The sequence below is a fragment of the Pleurodeles waltl genome, chromosome 1_2 (genome assembly GCF_031143425.1).
Source record: "Pleurodeles waltl isolate 20211129_DDA chromosome 1_2, aPleWal1.hap1.20221129, whole genome shotgun sequence".
In the NCBI taxonomy this organism is placed as follows: Eukaryota; Metazoa; Chordata; class Amphibia; order Caudata; family Salamandridae; genus Pleurodeles; species Pleurodeles waltl.
This window is the reverse complement of record NC_090437.1, coordinates 715,115,775-715,143,186: the sequence shown is the minus strand read 5'-3', so window position 1 is coordinate 715,143,186 and position 27,412 is coordinate 715,115,775. Positions and strand designations below refer to the sequence as shown.

Here is a 27,412-nt window from a genome sequence, read left to right as displayed (position 1 = left end):
ATGGGATATCATAAAGGAGGAACCCTAGGAGTTAAGTTTTATTTATTAACAGTTGTTTTTTTTCTTGCATCTTCTAGTGAACAAGCTCTCTAAAGATGTCTCAAGTGGGTGTAGGGAATCAGATCACAATATGGTACATCACAGTTCGCAAATATTTTGTTTCCAGGACATCGACCACCATTTGCTGAGCCTCAATGATGTTCAGCAGGAGTCAGGCATCTAAAGTGTCTAAACACTCATGCAGCACACTGGGGATTGAGGTCTTCCTGGCCCCAGGTCAAGGTTACAAAGGATGGAGAGGTATTGCACAAATGGAGAGTAGCATACAAAATGACTGCCATTGGTGCAGGATCAGTATGCCCACCAAGAAAATCCAGCTTGTGATGCATATCTGGACTTTGTTGTTAGGTTGGTCAATTACCAGCAGGTGTTTGCTGTTACAGTATTCACAATGACCATCAGGGTTTTATTCTTCAAAGTACTGGCTAAAGCAGCCCAGTGTATATACACAATTCAGGAGAGCTGGACACCGGCCAAGATCCTCTTATAAATGGATCACCGATCTGCAGGTTGCTGGTTCTTTGAAGGCCTCTCTTCCCTGGTTTAGGATACTCGGAAGCATGGGCAAGTACTGGCTCTTACTCTGTGAGGGTAGAAGTGTCCTCAGCAGAAAACATGTTTCCTCCTCCAACTGGATGCCACACTCTGCTGCTCTCCATTATTTGGTTGTACATGGCGATGTCATCCAGAGGTGAAGGCCTCAGCGGGTATGTATCTACTCCCTCCTCTGGAATTCGGTGTTGAGACCTTGCCATTGTACCTCAAAACCTTCTGATCCGTTGGTTTCTTGGAACAGACCCTGACACTCTGAGTCCTCTTCCTCATAGAAGATCTGCTGTTCCTCTTCTTTCTGAGGTTCTGGAGACATTGGAGGTTTCAATTCTCCCAAGTTTTTCTTCACCTGGGTGTGTTCCATTGAAGGTCTTGACGGTATCCTGAAATGTTAGAGATGCCTCAAAATCCTTCTTTTTTTGAAGAATGATGGCCATTTCAGCCTCAAGCAATCTTTATTTCCTTTTGTTTGCACATTCTTCGGTGTCAAGTGGGTCTCTTTTTTTACATTGAGGTCTTGGTTGCCAATGTTTTGGCTGTCTCTTCTTAGTTTTCTCTCGACTCCTGTCGTCTTTTGATGCCGGTGTCTTTTCTGACACTCATCTGCCTGTGGTGTCCTTGGTGTGTGACCAGAGGGGCTGTTTCATCCTCGGCTTGCCTTCAGCCATTGAAAACTTGAGCACAGAGGCAGCCTGTTGGACTTTAGAGTTCGATGTTCAAGACTTGCTTGCACCTTGTGTCTCTAGTGTTACCTGCAGCCTCTTATCTTTGTGTTTCTTGTGCTCTCACTCGAAGGTGATGACTTCCTTTTCAACATCCAAGCCCTCACCCACAACTCCTTTGTCAATGTTGTCTTCGTCCTCGATAGACAATCTGAGGTCCCTCAACAACGGCATTTCCTTCTGTCCCCGTATGCCATAGTGTGCCTGTCTTTGCTTCTCGCTTGCTCTCAGCGTTCTAGGATTGAAACCTGCACAAACCTCAAAGTCGTCTGTATTGTGAACTCATGGTGGGCAAAGATTACACACATGGTGGATGATCTTCTTGCCAAACTTGTGGTGGCACTCTGGGCAGAAGCAGAGAGGTGTGTTATCTATGTCACTCAGAGCAGGGGCCCCCGCCTATGCATTCTCCAGTCTTCTCTCGTCAGCAGTCCACATGCACGACTTCTGTGAAAATTGGATGGTTCTTTCCAACCAAACCCCTTTCCCAACTACTGTGGTGATGTTTTTCACTCTAGCTTCAGCTATGCTTCCAGATGCAACAGCAGAAAAAAAGAAGCTGAAGATAGCAACATCATGCAGAGGCCTCCTGGGAGGGTGTCTGACATTAGGAGAGGCTGGACTAAGCACCAAATAGTGAGGAGAGTTGACGCCGAACAACAAATTAAAAAAAAGAGAAAAGAGAATAGAGACTACTCAAGATGAGAGTTCCAGATCTAACCAGTAGATAGTGGAATAATCATAGCATGTGAATCCAGAAAAGATTCACACTTCAAAACCATTTCATCTAAAGGAAATTTTCAGAATGAATTGCATCTACCATGTCATAGAAACTAATGCATAGAATATCTTTTTTCTCAAAATTGGCTTTTGCATGCTTATGTTTTAAGGTGTAAGTACAGTGGTTGCAGGTCAAACTTTCAGAAACAGATTTGGCAGAAGTATTAATTCATTGCTTTACTTTATGGAACATTAGTTCAGATTTATATATTAACATTATCATACAATTACTTTGAATGCTTTGAGTTTGCTGAGCTCTCGCTACCTCTAAACACCATGCTTCCCTGACTCCTCACAATCCCTACAGACCATCATTACTCTTAGTACGTTCACTTTGTGCCTGGTTTGTTGAAGTGCGGCATCAAACACAGCTTTTGGACTTAAGTTTTTGTTTGTGGGATTCATGACTATAAACTAAAACAGATATGGATATTCCCTTGCAGTGTCCATTGTTATTTGAACCAGCTGGGACTGAAGCATTGTTCTACATGAATACATTACTGTGCTCTTCTGATGAACTCCAAGGTGAGGGAAATACTAATTGGAAGTAGCACTAAAGCCAGATGTGAGGTATTTAGTTTCCGTGGAGACCATGTGAGACATTACTGATAATAGGTGTAATGCTATATGTGAGGGTTCATCTATTTTTACTGTTGATACAAAAGGTCAGATTAGTCAATGCTTTGCAACGGTGCAGGGTCAGAAAAAATGAACAAAACCAGTGCAAAGTCTTGAAAAGGGATTTAGTTTGTGATCGAACATAGCCCTGAAGTACGGCAAAGTAGTGCTTAGGGTTACTTTGCACTAATTTGCATCAAAAGGGCGTCCGTGGGTGACATGGGCAATCCAGTGCAACCACCCTTGGATTTTGACGCAAAACCATATGTAAACAGGTCTTTGCACCAAAAATGTAGGCCTCCTCGAGGCAGGCATAACGTTTGAATAAAATGTGTAAAATGGTATTTTCTCAAACCTTTACTAACTTTGCAAGTACAGTAATGTACAGCACACATACAAGCATTGTATTTTGTACTGTAAATGCACCCTTCCAATATGAAACCTATACTAGACATCACGCACACACCCTTGCCCTACGCATGGCTCAAGGCAGCTGGAAGTGCGCCAGTGCATGAAATGACAGCGACAGTACCTTATCTTTGTTGATATGCTTCCATTCTACTGTCCACTTTTCATGCAAAGCAGCACAACAAGTGTGTTAAGTCTAAGTAAACCTGGCCAAAGATGCTGGGCAAAGGAATCATGATGGCCTGACTAACCCTGAGTACAAGAGCATAATTACCGTAGCTCCCCGCACTCGAGGCCTACACACCACCATGCCTTCACAGTCCTCCTTTGTCATTGCCATGTAGGGGTCCGTGCCATTCTCCCTATGAGATGGTTAGGCGCAGTCTTAATGCTGCAATAGAATTTGAAGCCAGGAGCCGAAATAAAGTATAATTGTGGGCGCCGTTTTTGCGAAACATCCTCGAAACCATTTGAAATGCTACCACTTTCTGCTGTATGTGAGATGCGCAGTAAAGAGCCCGTTAGATGTGTGTATTTGAAACTATTAACGATCGATTTTTTCGAGCATAGTGTGTGGTTGTTGTTCCGTGCTCTTCGAGGGCAGCTTCACTATCAAGTTAGACCAGATAAAGGATTAAAATTAATTTTCTCAGAGGAAAAGAGTGGCCACTGCTCTGCGGGAGCACGAAAGACGGATCCCGCAGGCTCGGCGGTTCTCATCCTTGGAAAATGACACATTCTGGAGCCAGTCCACGAGTCCCCCAGCTCTCAAAGGTGGCGCGGCCAAGTGAACACCAAGTGAAGACATGTTACCGCAGATCCTCGGGCAGGGGTTTCATGGCAGATTTTAAACAAAGTCGTGGCTTCAGCGACATGCGCTTTTATTCAAAATGTTCTGTATCAATGAACTACAAGTTTCATTCTTTGGGCCACCCACATTCTTTCTAGCCAATCACACAGCCAGCATCTCTCAATGCAGGGTCTGCGTTTGGTTTGGCGGAGGTGGAGATGGGGGGATTAAGTGGGAGGGCGAGTTTCCAAATTACCAAAGTCATCAAAGTGGAAGAAAGAAGGAACTGTTGCAACAGCAAAGTGCAGCCTGCAGCGAGGAAAGGATGAAATCCCCGGCGCTGGAAGTGCTGGCTTTCGTTATGGAGAAAGTGTTGCTGATTTCCAATTTCAAACTCTTGCCCTCAGATGAGGTGATTACTGCCAGTCACTACAATGTGTCCATATACAAAAGGGGAGACCTGCTGGAGGTGCCCCGCACCCTCTTCGTCCACTTTGGCATCTACCTGGGGAAGGACCGAGTGGCCCACCTGATGCCTGATATCCTGCCCCTGCTGTCCGAAGACCCAGCCCTGCTGCAGAAGGTGGTGACCAACAAGCGGCTGGTGCTGGGGGTCCTGGCTAAGGCGGCCAGCGTGCGGGTGGACTCGGTGCACGACTTCGCCTACGGGAGCCACATCCTGGTCAACCACCTGGACCGGAGCTTCCCACAGGGGGCGCTGCCCGGGGAGGAGGTGGCGCGGCGAGCCGAGGAGCTGGTGGGGGGCGTCGAGTACAGCCTGCTGTGGAACAACTGCGAGCACTTTGTGACCCGCTGCAGGTACGGCAGGCCGGCCAGCCTCCAGACCGACAAGGTAACACTATGACCCGCTTTTAGCATATTTATAAGGGACGCCAGTACGAGCAGATAACGAGATTAAATCGCACTAAAATGACGCTAATTGCCACAAATCACTGGTCGTGGGAAAGCTTAAATTAAACCGCAGGATTTAGTTAAAAAACTTGTCAGCACGTTTCCTTCTAGAACGCACATGTTCGAATCCTCTCGAAGATAACCTAGCTTTTCATTCTTCCTAGGTCCAACACATGGGTATCACTGAGCCGGGTATCTCTAGTACCCACTATTTATAGTGAGTAATAACGGGAAGAAAGCGTTGGCAAGTGTTATATACGAACGCAACCTATTATATTGATGACTAAACCGAGTTTCAGAATGCACCTTGAGGGTTCACAACATGTGTGTGTTGGTTGTAGTGCATATGTTCTCTCTAGCGCCCTGGAGTTGTTTTAGTGGCACGTGGCGCATTGTAAATTACGTATAATGCTTTAAATGGGCCGGTACTGAGTACCGACACTTTTTTATTTTGGGAGGAAGAGTACTTCCACTTTTCAGGAAAAATTTAATAATTTTAATTAGAGAGTACCGGCACTTCTCAGACACAAGCAGGTACTCGGACACAGAGTACCTGTACTTCTATTTTTCCATTTCAAGCACTGCTAAACAAAATAAAACATTGGGAATATGTACGGATAGGTAGCATTCAAAACAGAGGTCGTCTAGTTAGACGGATTCAGGCATGTTATCTTGAGAAACGAGTTATTTTAAGTTTGCCACAATGTTCATGCATAGAAAAGAGTTGTCTTTCTTTGGTTCATTGTTCGGACGCCCCATCCCCATGTGTGGAAGCGCATATCCTTGGTCGCGCCAAGGCCTGGTAATGGCGCAGTGCCATGGTCTTGTTAAATCACGTTTTATAGGAGGTTGTTTCCTGTGGCACTCACAGCCCGTGAACTTTAGCTGCCTTTGATGACCCTTTATGGCCCACCTAATAATGGCGGCTACTTGGGTCCACAATGGGGGACAGATCTTTCCGAATGACACGCACACGCTGAAGGATACCAGAAGCCTCACCTCCAGGGCCTATCCCCATCAAGTAATAAATGTGCCAGGCCATTGACCAGGCCGGGGAAAAGCTGCATTAAAAAAAAAAAAGAGACACAGGAGAAGTCAAGGAGCAATTAAGCTTTTCTACTTTTTTAAGTGACACCGCTTCACCAATGTTGCCATGTGTTTTTCAGTTTGTTAAAGTTTTTCCTTGTCTTAAACCCTATCCTGGCGTTAGACAGTTTTAAGACTAGCAGCACCGAATTAAGACGTCTTAAAACTGTATTTTCTGGCTACTGTTTTAAAGCAGAAAAAAAGACCTAATAAATGGGGCCCTTGTTTCCTGGATCAAGCGAGTCCTAAACCGCTTTAATCCAGGGAAAAAAACAACGTTCTAAATTGTGTAAATGCAGGCACGCTTGGGAAGATTGCATCTTTGTAGATTTTCGTGCGGAGGCTGGGGTTGTATTTTAATAAATACCAAAAAAGACGAGTGAAGAAGGCACGGAGACAACAGAGCTCATCACATACACATTTATTTTCTTCAAAAAGGCCCCAACAGCCAGAGCATGCATCCACAACAGGTAAGAGGCAGCAACTGACCATAGCTAATTCGAATACCAACTGAGGAACCGAAAACAAGAGAACACTTAAATGGTAGTGTAAGGTGGAAAAAAGCAGGAGTCCCTTCGCACCCACCACGTGACAAATTCATAGTAAAACAGAAAACACAGTGGTAAGAGAAATTTATAGTAAAACATGAACCTCAGAACATGAACAGAAATCACCACACACCTCCTCCCCTTATAACATAAACAAAAGAGAAAAATAACACGAGAGCCACAGCAGAATTTATTTTAAGATCTAAGAAAACAATCAATTGCTTAGGCATGCAAATATCTACATTCAGCCATTCTAAATTAACAACAACTTTCTTCAAACAAAAACAACAGAATTATATTGAAAGATAAGAAAGTCATCAATTTTTTTGGCACACATTTCTCTCTTTTAGGCTGGTCTGAATCAGTAACTTTCTCCAAACAAAGCTGACTAATGTATTCAGTAATGAGACCGCTGGCATCCTCACTTGATACATCCAAACATGGGGTTCCAAATTTATCAGCACAATCATCAATGGATTCAGAGACAGTTTGATTTTCAGATGCAGAATTTTGTTTTGAGGAGTCACCATAACTGGAGGATAACTGAAATATCGGAATATCAGCTGAAAAAGTAGAAAAATGTGAGAAGGACCCAGGACAAAATTCCACATTATATTTATCTTTTGATCCTTGAGAAGACACCTTATCTAAACTTCTTTACAAATTTTCGCTAACCTATTTAAACTCCACCAAGAATTGTTATTAAGCTTGGCAGACATTTTTCACTTTACAACAATTTTGTACATCTTAATAGAAAACGTAGATTCTCCCTTTTTAAAATGAAAAGCCAATATGATTTTTACAAAATCACCTACAGATAAACCTACAGTATTCAATACCTTGTCAGCATTGGACTTTCATTGGACTTAATAGCATTTGGTTTAGTAGAGTGGCAAAAGGTTTTAGAAGTTTGTTAAGCAAGGACATTTTTTACGAGCCTTATCATACATGGTTTTAAGATTTACGAGAGGTAAACTTTCTTTAATCCAAGAAGGCAAAAATGTAACCTATGGCATTTTTCCCTTTAATAACTCCAAAGGGGGGCATACCTGTGATAGAAAAAAGAGAGATTTTTTCAGCCACAACATTTTTCACATCAGCTTTACTTGCCAGAGCTGCTTGAATGAATTCCACTACAACAAGATTGAATCTCTCTTCTAGACCGTTCATATGTGGAAAATACAAAGCAGTTATCAGATGTTTAATACCCCTTGTCTGTAAAAAAATATTCATAATCTTGAGAGGTAAATTGTACCCCATTGTCCGAAACAATGACGTCTGGTAAGCCTTCTTTATGAAAACACTCTTTCATAAAATATGTAACAGCTTTGGTTGAAGTTTGAAAATTCCACTTGATCTCTACCCATTTAGAAACATAATCAATAAGCACAATCATATATAATTTACCAGATAAAATATTCTCACACGGCCCCAGAAGATGTGTGGGCAATTTTTGCCAAGGCCTAACAGGAAATTCTGATACACTGTACTCAACCCTGGAAGTAACTAAAGACTTGTCACCATAGGCAAATATGGAACGTTGTTTAATAAAAGTAGAAATTTGAAAATCCATATACAGCCACCAGAAAATTTCTGAAACTCTTTCTTTAGTGGCAGTTTCACCAAAATGTCCTTCATGACACAGTTCTAATATGGTATACCTACGTTTTTTGGGAGGCATGGCACAGTTATCTTTCATAACAATGTCTTTTCCAATGGACAAAACGTCCCTAACCTTCCCAAAAACTTGCATCTCAGAAGTTAACTGTTTCTCCATTGGCCAACCTTTTTTTGTAAATTCCATTGCTTGCAGCAATTCCTTGTCTAGTTAAGAAGTTTCTACCCAACCGTCTTTGGATAATCAATCAGTCCAGTCATGCAACCACACACTCCCCCACAAAATCAGGTATCTGCACATAGCACACTTCAGGCAATCGAGATAAGCGATCAGCAACTACGTTACATGATCCTGGAATGTAGTTATCAGTAAAGTTGTATTCATACATTTTAGATAGGATTCTAACTAGACAAGCGGTAGCCTTCCCAGTTCCATTACAATTCAGTAATGCCAAAAGGGGTTTGTGATTGGTCTTAACAATGAAATGTTTTCCCCACAAATACATTTAGAAATGTTCCACACCCCATGCAGAGGCTGAGGCCTCACGTTCAATGGTGGAGGACTTGTTTCCAGCTACCGAAAACGGTCTAGATGCAAATGCAATGATTTTTACAGTCACATTATATTTCTGGCTCAATATGGCACCCAAACCATCCAAACTGGCATCTTAATTCAATACACACTGTTCATTAGAATTAAAAGGAGATAATGGAGTAGCATTGATAATGGATGTTTTAATCTTCACAAATGCATCATGTTGTTCACCCTTCTTAAATAGAATACTGAGGGGTGCAGCAATATTTGAATTCACAAAGTCACAAGAATGATCTTAATCGAGCCTCACCTTTAGGGGCGGGCATAGACTCAATGGATTCAAGAAGATTCCACTCTTTACCCTTACCAAAAATTATATGGCCCAAATAACTTCTTGTGTTAGAAATTTAAATTTTTCCATTTGAAGAGTCATGCCCCTGTCATGTAAGATTTGTAAAACTGGAATGCGATGTCACCCTCTATCTCCAAAGAGAACATAAGCTTCTGGAACATGGACACAGCTGATGCCAATCCAAATGACATCCTTATATATCTAAAAGCTCCATCAGGGGTAATGAAAGTGGATAAGTGTTTACAATCTGGTTCCAGTTCTATCTGATGGTAGGCAGACTTGAGGTCAAGAGTGGTGAAAAACTTGGCTCCATGAATCTGAGCAAGTTACTCTTGGATCTTTGGAAGCATATGACAATCCGCCCCAATCTGTTTGTTGAGGGACCTTAAGTCCACATATAACCGTACAGTGTTAGATTTTGTTTACAAGAACAATGGGAGAAACCCACCCAGGCATCAACTTCTTCTATGACCCCATCATCTTGTAATTGTTTAAGCAATTTACTATGTTTTTTTCTGGCACTTGAAGGAACATCCCATAACTTGTGTTTGACAGGGAATGCATTAGATTTGAGTGTGATTCTGTATGTAACACCCCAGATCTTTAACATCTTGAAACTGATTAATAATTATTTCTATACCTTGATGAATTGTCAGGCAATAGACAGGCAATTCCGCAGTGGGATCCAAGAGTAAGCCTAAGTTTCTCTGGTGTCTCCACCCAAGAATGTGCTGGCCATTTTCAGCTACATAGATCTTTTCCAAAATTGTGCGAGACTCAAAGGATATGTTAGCTACAGAATAACCTAAAATGTTTATAATCGAATTGCCATAACAAAAGACCTTGATGTCATTGTCTTGTAATTGTCTATGAATCCACCATTTGTTTAAAAATGTGTGACATACTAAAGAAAAAGATGAGCCAGAGTCAACAAGCGTATTTGTCTTAATCCCATCAATGGCAATCTCACACAATTGAGTTTTACACGGTTCTTCATGAATCACAGAGTAGGTCTCTTCTCGTCTAACCATCAGCACTTTGCTATCCTTCCTTACTTCTTCAGAATAAGATTCAGTGACATTCTCCTGAATAACATGAACAACACTTTGTGATCTGCATACATTAGAAAAATGGCCTGCTTTGCCACATTTGAAACAGTCTTTATTGATAGCTGGGCATGTAGATGTACTTGAATGCACATTGGAGCCACACTTAGACCATTTTCCTATACTGCTATTAGAGTAATTCTTGTTCCTTACAAAATAGTTTTTGTTGGAGTTACAAATCAGCACAGCTTCAGCATGACTTTTCTTTTCGTCATTCAATAATTTGCACAATCTAACAGATCTCTCAATCCCTTTTGCAACCTCAATAACTTCACTAAGTGAAGGGTTCTTGTGCCTGAGAAGTTGTTCCTGTATGTTTTTATTGAAACAGTGCATGATAACTTGATCACGTATATACTGCTCTGTAATGGCTCCAAAGTCACACTTTTCAGCTAACACTCTCAAATCTTCTACAAAATTCTTTATGTGTTCCATGCCCATCTGACGTCTTGAATGAAAATGAAATCGCTTCATGATGACAAGTTTCTCCACCCTAAAGTGTATCTTAAGCCTGTCCAATGTCTCCTTATATTCATCATAATCTTCTACTTATTGAGGTGCGGGAAGTTGTGGAGGGTGATCATATATTCCTTATGCTTATGTGCCTATGAAATTAAGTAATAACCCTTTCTTTCTTGCCATCAGTAGCTACCATGAAATTGTTAAATAAGCCCAACCACTTACTACAATTAATGGGAACATCACCTGGATTCTGGAATAATGGAGGTGGTGGAGTGCAGCATTATAATAAAGATTATATAAAAATACCGTAATGACACTAAAAAGTAGGATAGCCTCAAAAAATGTCTATGCAAGGCAACGTGTAGTATAACCTCGTAAAACACGCACAAAATAAATTGAAATATAATAGTTCAAAGGTTGAGCAGTACCTTGAGGAGTAAGCATTTGAAAAACAAGAGATACGTTTTATGAAAGCATCTCTGATTACATGCAGGAAATATTACAGTAGAAAGCACTCGAAAATAAGCTTTTCAAATTAAAGCAAAATGGCAACACATTGTTGACGTGCGCGAATGCTCTAAATTTTCATTAGCAGCTAACTCATTTTTTTTTTAACGTAGGCGCATGGTGGCTCATGGTCCACAGATGCTGCAACAGCAGAGCACGCAGCACAGCATTACAATAAAGAAGGGGCCCAGAGCAGCTTACCTCACAGTGAGTCTGACGGAAGAACATTTTGGCTTGAGATTACTGTCAAGACCAGGAGTTCAGGTGTATGTGGTGGAAACCGTGAAGATGATAGCGGTTGAAGCAGTGCATTGACAGACTTAACAAAGAGGCTGCATAATAGGATAGCCCAGAACGGTGAAAAAGATGACTATTACATTGAACATTCCGGTGATGGCGTAGACCACTGTTGGGGACCAGCAATCATCACCCCAATGAAGAAGGCACTGTGACAACGAAGCTCGGTCCATAAAAATTTTTTTTTTTCTATAAGTCCCCCACAGCTAGTGCGTGCATTCCCAACAGGTAAGAGGAGGTAACTGACCAAAGCTAATTCGAATACCAACAGAGCAAGTTAAATCAATAGAACACTGCAAGGGTAGTGCAAGGTGGAACAAAGCAGGAGGCACCTCATGCCCACCATGCAACAACTTCATAGTAAAACTGAAAACACAATGGTAAGAGAAACTTCCAGTAAAAAAATAACAGAAATCACCACAATGAGTTATGTGAAATAATTGGCCCACTGGGCATACAGCTATGAATAGGTATGTTAAAATGGGCCAGTTTAATTGATATGAACCATCTCAAAATAATGAAAGGATGAGTGGACCTGGCCAGAAGCGAAGCAGAGACAGCACTTTGCCAGAGATAGCAGAACCTACTGGATATCTTGCTCACATTGATGGTAAACAAAGGCATGAAGAAGCAACTAGGATGAGAATCAAAAAGCTTGTCTCTGCTGATACACAGAGTCATGATGTGCACATATTTTCTAATGAAAACCTTTAATATCAAGGTTTGCACTTTACAATAACCTAGTAGGTTGAGCACCTGCTGTCATTTAGGTACCCCAAAATAAAGGCACCTAGTAAGATTTAGCAGGGGACCTTAACTATATGCTAACCACCGCCCCCCCACGCTATAACTGCCCTCACATCCTGTCACTGAGCACTCAGTCAGGCCGCCTTCACAAATATACAGAGGTCTTGGGCGAAGGCGTTCAACTAAAAAAAGATGTGTCTCCGGTGCTGCAGGGGTCTGTGTCACTTCCTGCCAGTTGCAGATATCCATGTGTAACTTGCAGGGCACACAGCTGAATTGTAACGGGCAGATGTAGTCCATCATTCTACCGAGGTTATTAAGACAAGTATCATTGAACTCAGTGGAAGTCTTCTATTATTGAAGTATCTAGAAATTATAGAGACATTCACAAAGATGGTGCTATTAAAGTACCACTTTGCCTATGCATAAATGCCTTTGTGAACTGGCCTCAAACATCCACTTTGGGAATATTCAAGGACTATTGATATACAATTAGTACAAGAAGAAATAAATGCACCTTCTTTGAATGTTTACTAATAGGGAGTTGGACATTTCGGGTCAATTGATAAAGACTTGTATGTGGAGTACTACTTCTCCTACTCATAAATGCCTTTGTGAATTAGTCTCTTTGCTGTTTGCGGCCAATTCAGTATGGAGACATTGCAGTAAGTGGCTAATGTAATATCCCGGAAGGGCACTACGAAGAAGCCGATTCACAAAATTTTGCTGCATGACTTACTATTGCACAACTCCATGCTTACTCCTGGAATCCAGTAAGTACTAAGACATAGGTACTCCTGGTTTACTTCTGGAATTCAAGACCAAGCCAAGAGCCTTACATGCACACCTACTCCAAGCCAACTGGTTCCAAGTTTCTTAACTACACGAAGCAACAATTCAGGCCCATTCTTTAGCAATCCACTCACAACGGGCCAACAGTCCACATTTTCTCGGGAAGATGTGTGTCACTGCACTCTTTACACTCATCTTAGCTACAGGTTTCCAAGTTCCTTATTCTAAGTTTTTTTTCTCTGACTCTTTCCTATTTATATCCTCTCTCATCTGCTTCTTCACTTCACCTTTTCCCCTCTCTCTTCCTTCCTGTCTTTAATTTGTTTTCTCCTTCCCTTTATCTCACCCCATTCCCCTTAAACTCTCTGCTCTCCTTCGTTTTCTCTTTTCTCTCTCCAATTCTACAGTACCTTTCTTTTTTGTGTCCTGCCATTCCCTTCCGAAACATCGCCTTACTATACTTGTTCTATCCACCTCCTCCATTTCTCTAATACCTGTATATTGCCCTAGCTTCTTTCACTATCTTCTCTCTCGCTCTTTTCCTAATAGACTTCTTCCTGGTTTTTCTCTTCCATATAACCTTTTGCTTATCCTTATCTCCTTTTCCGTTCTGTCACTTATTCTCTCCTTTCTATCCTTTTCTTTCATTTGTTTCCTCTCTTTCCTCCACTTTCCCCTTATTCTCTATTTTCTCCTCCCTAACCATCCACCCGCTCGTCTTCACAAACGCTAAACTCAGTGGCAGACCCCAGGCAGGCTCTGCATTTAAATAATTAAGAACAGGCAACCAGTAATCTTAACTGCAGCCACTAGAGGACAGGCTGGACCCCACTCCCTCATCTCGATCCCAGTGCCACTGTACCAGCTAACCCTTTATATCTAGACCCCTGAGTTCTGATGGCTTACAGCTTAGTTTAAGGAGTAAGCCAACAATAAGCCAAATGTATTCCTTACTTACGGAATAAAGTCGTAAACCAGGAGTGCTACAAGAATAAACAACAGCAAAATATTAATGAATCAGGATGGTATAGTACATGCAAGTTACACTTATATGTGTGCAATGTTCATAAGTATGCATTTATTCACGTTCATTACGACTCACGGATAAACTATGCATGCCGTAATGCGCATGCAAATCTGTCAAGGGCCATCTGGTGAAAATCAGTTCTGATCCTGCTTGTCAAGCTAACAGTCCATCCCTTTTGTGTGATGGATATAATGAGGTGGTGGGATCCAAGCAAACCGCCTCCTTGGCCATCCTGGAAAAATCTGCGAAAATAGTTTACCCCCTATGTGCACGCTCATGGGTACTTGCATTCCTCGTGCAGGTAATTTTCTATTGTAGGAGTGCATGCAATTTACTATTGTGAAGAGCTGGAGTATTTACAATTGCAAAGTGGGAATGAGGATGGCACAGATATATTTAGCGAGTGTGTCAATGTAGAGACTTCTGCATGGGTAAAGTATTTTTCATGTCGGAAAACAACAAAATACATGTGCAAATACACATCTGGGTCACATTTCCACTTGGTGATAATTCATTGTTTTCATTGTACTCACTCTTGTGGTCAAGGGAATCTACAGCTGAATGAATGATATGTTTATAAAACACATACGGCCTGATTTAGTTCTCGGCGGAGGGTTTACTCAAATCCTGTCCGCGGAAATCTAAATATAATTGTTTTCTATGGTATTTAGATTTCAGCAGATGGGAAATCCGTCGCCTTTGCAACGGAGTTACCCCTTCACCAAGATCTAAATCAGGCCCATATTAATTAAAAGCTATCTTTGTGCTAACAACTGATGTAGAGTATTCTTGAGATTCCTTACGAAGTCAAAAAAGTTAGAATTTTTTTACAAACATAGGAGTCCTCCTGGCCTCTATGAATCAGGGACAGTTTGACTTTCACATAATCAATGAGTGTGTCTAGTGCCATTCCTGATTACGTACCACGGCCCAAATACTAGATTAGTGGTCTTTCACATGTGAACTTTTCTTGTGATTGTCCTTAATCTTGGCTAGCATTGAATAGCAATGAGCTGTTACCTTGCTATAGAAAAATACCCTTTTAGGTGATAATCTGAGCATGCACCTAGTTATTGTAATATAAATGTATCATTGTTAAATATTGCCCAATCCCACTCTCACAGTTTTGACTTCATGTCCTCTCATGTGACTCACTGGATTGTGCATCTTATTTTGTTTCCCGTTTTTTTTTACTGCAGCCAGGCTTTATGCTTTCTGCATCACTGCACAAATGACGCGCTTTTGCTTACACTTCCTGCGATACTGCACACCATTTATGACATAGACACGAGTTTTATTCCGAGGGGTGGCACGTTGGAAACCATCAGCCCTGGTGGATGCCTAAAAAACGGAGATCTGGCCAAGGTGGGCCCCTGAGACCAAAAGAGAAATGACAGATGGTTTACACCAGCTGCTGGATGCTTGAACTATGACAAACCACCTATGAGCACTTCAGCAACTGAAGTTAGGAACCCAGAAGATTAATAGAGGCAAGAAAAAACGCCTTCAAAGGAAAAATAGCCGATTGTATGCTTGATGTGTTAGGTGACTCTGTTTTTGTTGGGAAATCTGTAAACAGAACAGTGATCGAGGAATGGTGTCAAGGGCTTGCCTTGGAAAAGGAGTCTTCTATTTCCTTGATGGCTATCAAAAGACGCCCATCAGTACAAGGGGCTTTCACAGCCTTGTGTCCTGGTATCACTACACCTAGTGCACCAATGATAGGTATGCTCTGATACAGAATTGGAGTACACAGAGATGCATCTAAGGTAAATGGAGACAAGATGCTGCATATCACATATGCATTAGAGTGACATGGTCCGTAACCATGTTTTTGTATGAGAAAGGCAATCCAAAACATTAAAAGGGAGAGTGAGATGTGGATCTACCAAGAATATGGAAAGAACGTGGGTCCGATTTACATAGCTTTTTCTGTGCCCTACTCCTTCTGTCCTCTGTGTAGATTACTTCTGAATAACTAGGTACCTGGTAGAACTGTTGCACGGTTGGAGATGAGAGGCTTTTCAGGGCTGTGTTTTCCGTCATGCCCTTTGAGACATCTAGGGTATAAGAAGTGGCGAGGACAGTGAGGTTCAAAAGCTTATTGTGTGAGGATGTCAGAGTCCGGAAGGGCAGATTGAGTGTGTGTTAAGGTGACGAAGAGCAAGACAGATCACAAAGCAGTGGGGAGAAAAATATGGATGGGTGCATTAGGTGAACAGAAGCCAAGCCCACTACAACTGTTGAGGAGTTTTGTACGTCTGAGGGGGTCGGTTCAGGGAGGTCATTTGTGCATGAGGATGGAAGGTCGTATCAAACCAGCAAATGCTAGGTGTGTTGAGGAGATATTTGAAACAGTAGGAATTGGAGGACCCTAAGTATGGGTCCCACTCCTTCCGGACTGAGACACCGTTTGAAGAATTCAAGTTAGGATTTAGTGATTTAGTGAAAAGAGATCGAAGAGATTGGGGATACTTAAGAGTGGCAGGGTGTGAGTTTACATGAGCCAAAGCAGTGATTAATGAGAGATCTGAGGCAATGAGGTTGTTTATCCCACAGGTGTAAGGGCGTAGATTTTTAGGATGAAAGTGATTTGAATATGTGGGCACTCCATCGTAAAATGAGTGGGCAAGCACACTGGTAGGATGTGATACAGCCAGCAGCTGAGATTGAATTTTGAAGAGGTGTTCAAGTATTGAGGGATGAGATGGGGACAGTTGATTTCCATGTTATGGAAAATGACATAAAATTGCAAAGGCTGGATATGGTGTTTGTACAACCTGGTGGAAAATGACTTGCTATGACACGCTATTGGTTGGAATTCATAAAGATTAAGAAAAGAGGTATCATGTTTGAATGACCAGTGTGATTTCTCCATCACAGGGTTCACTTGTCTCTATTGGGCAACAGGCAGTGCTTAATTTGTGTTTTTTGTTTCCGGTGCTGAGCACCGGCACTTATTTTTAAGGGCCGGGGCTTATTCTTCTGCCTCAAGCATTTGTTGCAAGCAAAATACACATATGGGAAAGACGGGTGAAGGGAAAAATGAAAAAGCGTCTCAAAGAGAGAAAATAGAAAGCTGCTAGACAGTGGTCTCCAAACTTTTTAATGTCACGCCCCCTGGCTGAAATATAAAAATCATTGGCCCCCCCTCAGAATTTTTCACAATTATTTTATAAAGATGCCAATGTTTAAATATGTATAGACCTATTTAAACATTGCAGTTAAGTACTGTTATCTTTTTAAAAATGCAATGAAATGCTTCTGCTTAAAAGAAAGCCCTGTTATCTGTATAATGTTTCTTTTGGCCAGAGCCTGGCACCCCCCCTTGGATCACTTGAGGCCCCCTTAGGGGGGCCCGTCCCCGAGTTTGAAGACCTCTGTCCTGGAGTGGGCTGAAGGGGCAGGGAGTGGCTTTATATGGATTAAAGAGGCCCGAGATGGCTTCATGATTACGCCGCTGATAGCGCGTCCAGTCCTTATAAATTACTTGTACTTGGACACGCTGGAGGTCGGTGAACCTTTTAACCTAGTTGGGCTCTCCTCATCCGTAAATAGTCGGATCACTCAAATCAATAATCACTAACCATTGTAATCAATATCCAATACTTAATCAATAGACCAAGCGACACATTAGAAATCAATAACAATCAGTATTTTGATGCACCATGACCTTTTAGTCATGAATAACCACACCAGTTTGTTAGAAGTTAATGAATTTATTTCCCTATATTAACAAAGCTAACACAATATATGTGAGTCTCAAAATCAAATGATATACGTATACGAACATTACTAGCCGTCCATAGTGGCTGAAGAAACGCAATCTACACAATATCTGGATTATAATGCACTTGGTTATAGCAATGCAAATCACTAATGTAAGCAATTGAATTTGACTAATTTCATACATCGGTCAGCATAACAAGATTTCAATTTAGCATGGTGCATCAAATGAATACCTCAACTAACCTCTAATTAGCATTGGCATGTGGGGCTTCATGCAAAAACAAATTTAGTTAACATGAATTTAGAAAACTTCTAGCTTGGGCCCTATCAAAATAAGCAGTTGGTACCTAAAAAGGAAAACACAATGCATAATACAATTATCCTTTCATATTTACCAAATATAATCAGCATTCAAGGAAAAATCTTCGTCCTTCAGGCACCGGTTCGATCAGCATGGGGCAGATTTCAAAGGGGGCAGAGTTAAGGCAAGTTTCCTTGCGGCAGCAAGGAGAATGGGGCAAAAGTTACTGCATGGGCAAGACGGGGCAAAATTAAAGTTAAAGTCTCTAGGGTGAGAATTCTTTAAAGTCTCTTTCTCTGTGACAGAGAAAAGGCATCGGAGGGTCGTTCAAGATGGCTTCTTGAATCAGGCTTCAAAATGTCATCAAAGAAAAATGGCTGACTTCTCTTTGTCCGGTGGGTTTAAGTAAGAAACATTCCAAATTCTTCAGGGTCTTCCATTGGAGGTTTATAGGGTGGCTTCAATTTGACCAATGAATTGTATCTTTCTCCTAGTACTCATTTTTACATACATTGTCCTTGGAGCCTTGGAACACAAGTTGCAACAAAGTTTGCCAATTAATTTTATCTTAGTGCCTTTATTGTCTGCACCGGCAGGAGCTGACCTTGCATCAAAGAGGATGAAACCAGCCTAGCACGAAACCTTGAGATAAGTGTATTAGTCATCTCTACTGGAAAAATACAGCCTTAAAATAAAATAATGTCTTTGTTAATGCAAGAAAAAAACATGCAGTTAAAATTTGAGACCAGGCAACTAGGCCAAAGCCTCTGCTAAATTTAAGCCAAGCATATAACAGTTTCAACAAGAAAATCATGGAATACGTTTGCAATTATGACGGATAACTACATTTGTCAATTCTTCATGATTAATTAAGCCCGTTTATAATAATGGCGGACTACCCCGTGGGCACAATTTCCCACGTATATTATTTTTCTTTGCTAAAATCACACTACCTTATACGATTTTGGTTACTTGATATATGAAAATTTGTTAGTCCTTCTTTTTCTGCGTCATCACCACCTCAGTATTCCGTGCTCGTACATTTAATTGCAGCAGCAGTGTGTTTAAGAGGAGGGCTTTGGGCACCAGCACGTTTTTATTTACAAATTAAGCACTGGCAACAGGATTCATCTAGAAAAGGTGCTGAGGAATTGGGTGCCAACGTGGTACTGGGGAGGCGGAGGGGCTGCAAGAACACCTCACAGAAAGGCTTTCCTGGTGGCAGAGAGATGGCTCAAAGAAAAAGAATTGGGGGGGGGGCTGGTAAAGGAAAGAAGGAAATAGAGTAGAAGAAAAAAGTAACGTCTGTGGGAAAGTAAGAGGCAAGCAAGATGAACAAAAAATTAAAAGGATGTAAGGAAAGTTCAAGAGTTCAGAGGAACAAGGAGATATGAAGATGGTAAAACGTTAGTTGAAAGTTATGTGGTAAAAAGAGAGGGGTGGGAATTTGTATGGGTAGAAAACTGCTTAAGAGGGAGGGGGAAGTATTAAGCATTATTTGGTAGCATGCTGTTCGGGCAGGTTTAAAGTGGATGGCATATCCGAAGGATGTGTCTTTAGTGGGTCTAATTTGCCCGCAAATAAAAGCGGACTTTTCCACTCGCTCAAGGCATAATGTCAAACTGCTTACTCTTCCAACGCTGACCCGGGCGCCCTCTCTGTCTGGGGTGATTGGGACGATGGCACAGCGGCTGGACAGCTGCCGTGTGACATCATCGTGTTTCACTTTCCCCTGCAGCAGACAAAGAAACCCACCTCCCTCCCTGGTATATGTCTAATAGCTTGTGGAGGCAGGCGGGGAGATAGTTTTGCTGTTATATGGTTGTTTGTCACTGGGAGGAAGCAGAGTGATATCTCAAAAATAGGAATTGGGGGCTAGTAAAGGAAAGAAGGGTATAGCAGTGGATGAGAAAAAAGTAAAGTCTCTCAATAAGTAAAACTAGTCCTCGGAGGGGCAGGATGAAAAACAAAGGGCAATGGGTGCAGGGAAAATCAAAGAGTTCAGAGGATCAAGGAGATATAAAGTTGGTCAAATATTAGTTTAAAGTTATAAGGTTAAGAAGGAGAAGAGTTGCATTTCGTAGGGGTCGGAAAGTGCTTAAAGGGTGGTGGGAAGAATCAGGCATTTTTGGAGCTTAGCTTGTTACCAGATAAACGCAGCCTTTCCACTCGCCCAAGTGTGGTAACAAAATGCTTCCTCTTAGCATTGCGAGATTGTCATTTGACATGAACGAACTGTGTGCATGCTTCAATGGCTGCTATATTTTCAAGGAAAGGACACTCTTTATTGTGTTTTGTGTGAATCTTTCTTAGTTGATGCGTGGAAGCACGCCCACTGGGTGTTTCCTCTATGCTTTGAGGGAGACATTTACACAGATATTCCATCTTCTAGAAAATGACTCAAATCATTATTGACTTTTGACAAAGGCATTTTGGAGTAGGTAAAGTAGTATCCCTGTAATACTCTTTTACAAACACTTACATGCATTTATAAACTGGCCCAAAACACATACAATTTAATAAAATGGGAGTACTCAGGATAGTCATATACAGTTAGCAGCGGCGGCTCCTCTATTAGGGAGGAGGAGTGTCACCCCTGCTCCCCCCCCACCAGTAGCCGAAGGTGCAAAACCTTTCACAAATGAAACAATAATAAACCATGTTTATTATCGTTTCGTTTGTTAAAGGGGTGGGGCGACGGGGGTGACGAGCAGTGAGGGGAGTGCACTCCCCTCAATGTGCATGTATGTATGTCTTGGGCCGGCCAAGCACACATGCGCAATAGGCTTTCTCCAGCCCAGTAACACAGTTGTCGGGCTGGAGGGAAAATGCAGAGGCAGATCCTAAGAATTGGCCGCAGGGTAGGCTGGGAGCCTCTGCCTGCAGCGACAGGAGAAAGAGGAGAGGCGCGGCAGATCAGGTAAGATTTTATTCTTTAAAAATATTTTTAAATACATTGTACAAACCTCACACCCGCACCCCCCCCCCCCCGCATGCCGCACCCGCCCCACCCCTTGTGAGCGAAGGGAGCCGCTACTGACAATTACAAATAGAACGTATTATCCCTTCTTTTACTAATAGGCACTTGGAATTCTCGGGCCAATTCACAAAAGCATGTACGAGTGTATAACAGTGTACTCCTGTAGTTCTATGTCCTGTACACATGAATGCTTTTGGGACTCGGCCCTGTTGCCTTTGAGTATTACAGCAGTGATATACAAGATTACCTATGAAGTGCACTGTCCAGTGAACATATGCTGGATTACAATTACAGGTGGTGAGTGAAAATTTATTGTTTTTATAAGTGGTGTGCGGCAAAGAAACAGACTCTCTAAAAAGCTACTGTTCACAAAGAACAGCAAGAATTGGGGATCAGCCACAGAGTAATCAAGGCTATAGGCCATTAAGAACTGGCCGCCTAGCAGAGGTGTGCAAATCTCAAACAGGCTATTGTTTTCCTAAGAACACTTTTTATTAATTTGGCCCAGGAAAAATGAGCCATAGGAGCAGCACGCAACCTTCCTATTTAATAGGCATGAGGTGTGTGATTCGAGTGCGGGCTTCAGTGTGCAAAAAACTTTAGCTTTTTCAACATGCCAAATGTTCAGTCTTTGCCCATTTACAGGAGCAGCAGGCACAGTGCCACCAATGGTGGCAAAAGCCAAAGTAATATGGTGGGGAGCAGATACGAGTCGGTTACCCCTGATGCTGATAGCTAGCTCACCTGTACACTGGTAGTTGTCCTTCAAATATAGCTTCAGATTTTCAAATGGTTCTCTTCAGTCAGTAACTACTCAATGCTTTGTGACCTGCATGAATGGTTGCAAGCATATATGCCTTCTTTTGCCAAGCAGAAGGAATGCTCTTTTGCAGCTGGCTTTCGCTTTTGCCACACAAGGGTTATACTATGTGCATAGGGATTGGCATAGCAGGTTGCCACCAGTCTGGTTTTAGGGCCGGCTACAGCATTTAAATTTCAGTCATAAAAATCGTAGATGATGTACACCACAGTATGGACAAAGGGGGACCCTCCGTTATGGTGTCTATTGACATTTCTGCTGCATGTGACATGATCCACAATGGCAGGCTAATCTTAACTCTGCACACTGCATGGGTTTTTACCAAAAATGTCCTGCAATGGCTTACCTCCCCCTCGCTGAACAACAGCTTATAGTAACACGCTTTGATAAAGACAATCGGTCTGGCTTTAATATGTCTTCAGATGTAAGAATAGGCATTCACAAATACTGTTTACATGTGTTGCATGTGCAAATGCCGTTTAGCTCTTTAAAGCCTGCTCTTTGGCTAGCAATAAGTGACAAAAAGGGTTGCTTTATGTAGAGAAGTTTAATTCTTTATCTCCTATATGCAGTATAGAATGCATTTGGGTCATAGCGAATTTATTGTGATAGTCTGATATTTGAATATACTTTTAAATATACCTTTCATATGTAAAATAGCCCCTCATGCATAATAGTGGAAGCACATGCTGAAAGGTGGGATGACATACCAAGCCGCCAATGGCATAAGATCAATGAGTAATACTTCTCTGGGTGGAGCCAAATCCAAATCTATGCATATTTTAAGGAATTAGTAACGAGATATGATGCAGAAGCTGTGCTTTTAAGTCAGATTTAGAAATGGGTGTTCATACTTCATCCTCAAAATCAATTTATGGTGTACCTCTGGGTCTCTCCTAGTGACAACATTATTCAGTCTCTACATGAAACCGCTTGGATTGATTTTGAAAACACACACAAATACTTGTAACTAAAAATATCTAATGTACAGGACATCGACATGCTAAGAGTATGCATGAGTGTACAGCAATCTTTAACGAGGGACAAATTATTACTGTTGAACCCAGAAAAATTGAATTCCTCCTGCTGTCAACTTCAACAAGTAAAAAGTTTGACTCTTCTCTACTTAATCATTAAACCAAAATGGATTTCCCCTCTAAGGTGGCAAAGATAAAATCCCTGGGACTTGCATCTAACACATTTCTTAAGTAGAAGCAGCACTGGCAAAGACTATAGGTATGGCTTTAATGTACACACGTATCCACAGATGATGATTCACAAACCATGTTTACATGTGATGCATGCACAAATTCTGTTTATCACATTAAAGCCTGTTCTATTGACGTTGCCAATGCTGGGAAAATGAAGGAAATAATTACTGCTTTTTTGTGCATATAGGAAGTAAACGACTGAATGCGACAAACACTGTGATAACTGAGAGTGCTTCTCTGATGTAAAATACTGCCCCGGTCATACCAATGGAAGCACTTCCTGGAAGGCGGTATTGTACACCAAATAGCCAAGGGCGTGAGGTGAGAGAGTAATACTAGTGAGAGAGTAATACTAGTGAGAGAGTAATACTACTCTAGTTAACCTAAAGCCCACAATTGTTAAGAATGCTTTTTTGCGGAAAGCTGCTCTGCCAAGACAGATCTAAAAAAAGGGCAAACTTCTACCTTGAAAAAGTTAGCCATCTCATTCCTGATTATCATCTTAAAACAGCAGTTCTTACTTGTCTATATGCTGGACTTCGATAAAGCCATTCATTTAGGAGTTTCCCACTCTCACTTAACCCTACGCAAAGCTTTGTTCCGTTCAGAGGTTATGCTTGTTTTTCTCTGTTAAGTTTAGGCAGTTTTGACCTGCTGAAATGTAATGAAGGGGGAGGTATTTAATGCACCTAGTATCGGGTATTGGGAATATCACCCAATTCAGGCTCTTGACCCCTGCTTAAGCAGGGATTTGCGCAGGGGTCGGAGAACTCCAACCAGCTCCGAATCAGGGCCTTTGTGTGCATGTGCTCTTTGTGAAAAAAGGAGAATGCTGTCACTCACAATTAAGTTAGCTAAGGGCTGCTGACTCGTATACTGTAGTGGGTAAAAGAAAAATGTGAATGACACTACAAAAGACCACTGGATCATGAAAAATGGATGAAAGAAAGCCCTCAGTCTGAGCTAATGGCAGCGCTATATAAAACAGAATGATTACCCAATAACTGGCTTGATTTTATTTATTTCATTTGGGAGCTTTTCGTAGCACAAAGAAGGCCAAATAGGACAATAGAGTCTTGCTGAGAAATACTGCTCCTGGTCCATTTGTAGTATGTCAGAGATGGTGAAAATTGCAAATTTGGCTAGTGCGCCAGCCCATATATATATATATATCTATATATATATATATATATATATATATATATATATGTGACAAAACAGATGCCATTCTACTTACTAAAAGCAAAGAAGGCTAGGAATAAAGCGCCACCTAATGGACACGAATTCCAGAGTCTGGTCGGTGTTTTAAGGACAATGATTGAAGCATTCTGGTTGGAAATGAGCATTGTACCGGCCCAGACTGGGTAATGGCTTTGCACCAGGCCTAACTCCGACCAGAAAGCTGACACTACTCAAGGGGCCCAGTCCAGCTAATCAGTAGCGCTATGATTGAACACACCAGGCAACCTTATGAGACTTTGTCGCGAATCCTACTTTAATGAGCTCTAACCTTTTCTATTGCTGTTCTTTATATTGTATCTCCTTTCTTCTTTTATGTTCAATTCCACAAAATGTTAATAAAAATGAAACTGAAAGTCCCAGACCTCAGAATCGGAAAGCATCTGCCTCTGGAAAGAAATGTTACAGATTTGTTCCTAGACATTTACCCCACACGTTCAAGAGTTCTTGACGAGGGTGGAAATTAAACTGTATATTTAACGAGCATTTGTAAACAGTCTTAAAGATGGTAACCTCTACTCTACTGTATCTCCATTGCCGACCATCGGGTTAGTGGTGCTATTAGAATTTCACATGGCTTGTACCTGCTTTTGAGGCACTCTTTTCGTCGGTGGCATCAGACTAGGATCTGAGCCCGCTCCGGCCCTTAAGTCGATGAACCACTGAGGCAACCGCGCAGTCCGTTTGAGCACTTAGGGTAATCAGATCCTTCCCCGCTGCATTCACGAGTCAGCTAATTACCCACATGCGTAAACAACGGAAGTGGATGCAGAGTCAAAGAGGGTTAACGAGGACCCAGTAGGAGTGTGAAAAACATAGCCACATAAAAACGAATCCCCCTTCCCTTCTCTTTGACCTCCCCCTCCCCTTTTCTGCCTGACCAGGAGCTAGTGTTTAGAAAGTTTCTGGAACTACGAAGAGAATGCTTTCCAGATGAGAACAGAAAGCTGGCAGACTGATTAACAGAAACCCACAGGGCAGTACCCCAGAAGGCTGCTAGGATCAAAGCGCAAGTTTTTTTCAACGGGCAACCAACGCTGTAGCGGGCCTGGCCAATGACCAGTAACCATTAGTTTTAACCTTGGGTTCCGGAGTAGCGTGCTACTCGCCACAAATCACTTCTATGCCTTGTCAGGGATATTAAGAATTATATAAATAAATGCAATTACAATACAACAGTAGCGTAAGCTACACACCACAGTTATTTGGCTATTTTATTGGTATTCGAACTTTTTTAAAAAATGTTTTGAAAATAAATGGAGTCCTAAAATGTAATATTTCCACATTTATTTAAGTGATAAACATGAATTCATACTTTGATGCCTGTCTCGTTTTTGGCAAATTATGCAGCCGAATATAACAAAACACAGGTAACTATTACCATTATAAACAAATATATGTTAACACATTTGCCTGTATTTAAGGGAATTTCATCCTGTTTTTAAATCCCCATGGTGTCTTCTACTTATCAGTTGGTCTGGAATTCATGAAGGACAACAAGGAGTGTTACTCATAAGAAGCAATGGCAACATTTGAAAACCCTCATGTTCTTGCTCTTTCAAACTACTCATGGCTTCCCATGCATGAATAAACTGGACCAAGTAGCCGTAAACCTGTTTGGAATCTTGACCCTACAGCACCTGCTTCTGCCATAATTAACATATTTGCATGGAGAGCTCTAGACTATCAGTGATACCATTATCATTCGGACCTAATGCTCTTGCCTGGTCTCCATTTGCGAAAGCAACTTCACTAATGAATTAGTAACCTCTTAACCCATGTAGCAAGCAGTGCTGCCTAACGGTGAGTTTGAATACTCACCCCTTCTTGCCAACAAATTGACTGCTTTAGCAACAACTTATATTCAACCACAGCATCATTCCTGAATTATGATATTTTTTTGGTTAATTTGGATGCTTAGACTTGCATCCCAGTAACTCCTTGTGGTCTCATTGATGCATTCTGTTCACCTATATTTCAGGCAATATTTGTACCTTCATTTTACTAACTTCCCTAGGATGGCACAATTAAGGAACTGTTTAATTAAACGTGTGTGCTTGTGTGCTTCAGAAGTGTGCTAGCACCCAATGAAGCCAAGGCAAATACCAGCATCCCTTTATTAGCACAAGCACTACCTATGACATCTTTAGAACACAACTGTTACTAAATATGGTGTAACACAATTTTAATTGACACATAAATGGGAATTTAGAACATCTAGATATCATAGAACCAGTCTCCTCACACCCTTGATATAAGAGGGCACAAGCCACTCTGGGAATGACTCACAAAGGCACTTACGTGCCTAAATGCAATTTATCTTAGCAAATAAGGTCAAAGGACTGGCAGCATTTTACCCTCACAAATAGGATCTAAGAAGACAGGAATGATGCCAGGTTATTAGTGGCCCTGTAAGCGCAAATTTATGGCTAGTGAACAGTTTGTAGACAATCCAGGTCCTGTGGGCATATATAGGTGAACAGGTTTGTGGATATTCACACAGCTCAGGTATGTAGCTTCCAACTGTGGGAATATATGTATTTATTGATATTACAAAGCACAAACGTGGCTGTGAAGCAACTGAAGACTGTACATGAGAGGTTTGGAGATGATTGTAGATTGTGTACATCAATTGAGGATTACACAAATACATATTACACTCATTTAGATACAGGGAGTATATGTGATTTGCTCAGAATCACACAATGTTGGGCCTAGCAGAAAGGCCAGATATCAATCCCCAGTTCTTAGGTTCCAAAAGCAGCAGCCCAAGTCTCTAGGCCACATCTCCTCCCAATGTCTTGTCGTGGCAGGAGTAAGAATATTTCAGGGAAGAGAGATGGCAGGGGTGTAGCACAAAGGAAAGCGACAATGCTTTTTGAAGCATTGAAAATATGATGGTCTCTGAATTGCTAATGGAAAAAGGAATCATTTTTAGAAAAGTAGCCTTTCAAAAGACTCCTGTACTTTGCACAGCAGGAGTTGAGTAACATTACTAGAATAAGTGGTTTTTGGTTTACAGGCTTGTTCCAGAAGATCAATGGCCCAGTGTCAGACCTGTGCAAGTGCCAATACAACATGCACACCACAAGCCTCAGGGTGAGGTTCCCAAACTTTTCTCCTGAGCAACATGCCTGTCATGAGGCACCTGGGGATGCTCATTCAAGTGATAGCCTCAGGCCCTCCATCTCAGTTATACTTAAGTGAAGGTTTT

The 27,412-nt window shown here is 41.6% G+C and overlaps 1 protein-coding gene across 2 annotated transcripts in view; it reads left to right on the top strand.

Annotated features, from left to right (window-relative positions):
* LOC138303682 (lecithin retinol acyltransferase-like) overlaps window positions 1-27,412 on the top strand; it is a 299,328-nt gene that overhangs the window by 256,718 nt on the left and 15,198 nt on the right. The window contains exon 1 of one of the 2 annotated variants that reach the window (XM_069243020.1): window positions 4,156-4,783. The exons of the other annotated variant lie outside the window; for it this stretch is intronic. Coding sequence (XP_069099121.1) covers window positions 4,256-4,783 — 528 coding nt within the window. The 5' untranslated portion in view covers window positions 4,156-4,255. Of the gene's footprint in view, window positions 1-4,155; window positions 4,784-27,412 lie in introns of those variants that run through there. 2 annotated transcript variants of the gene reach the window in all.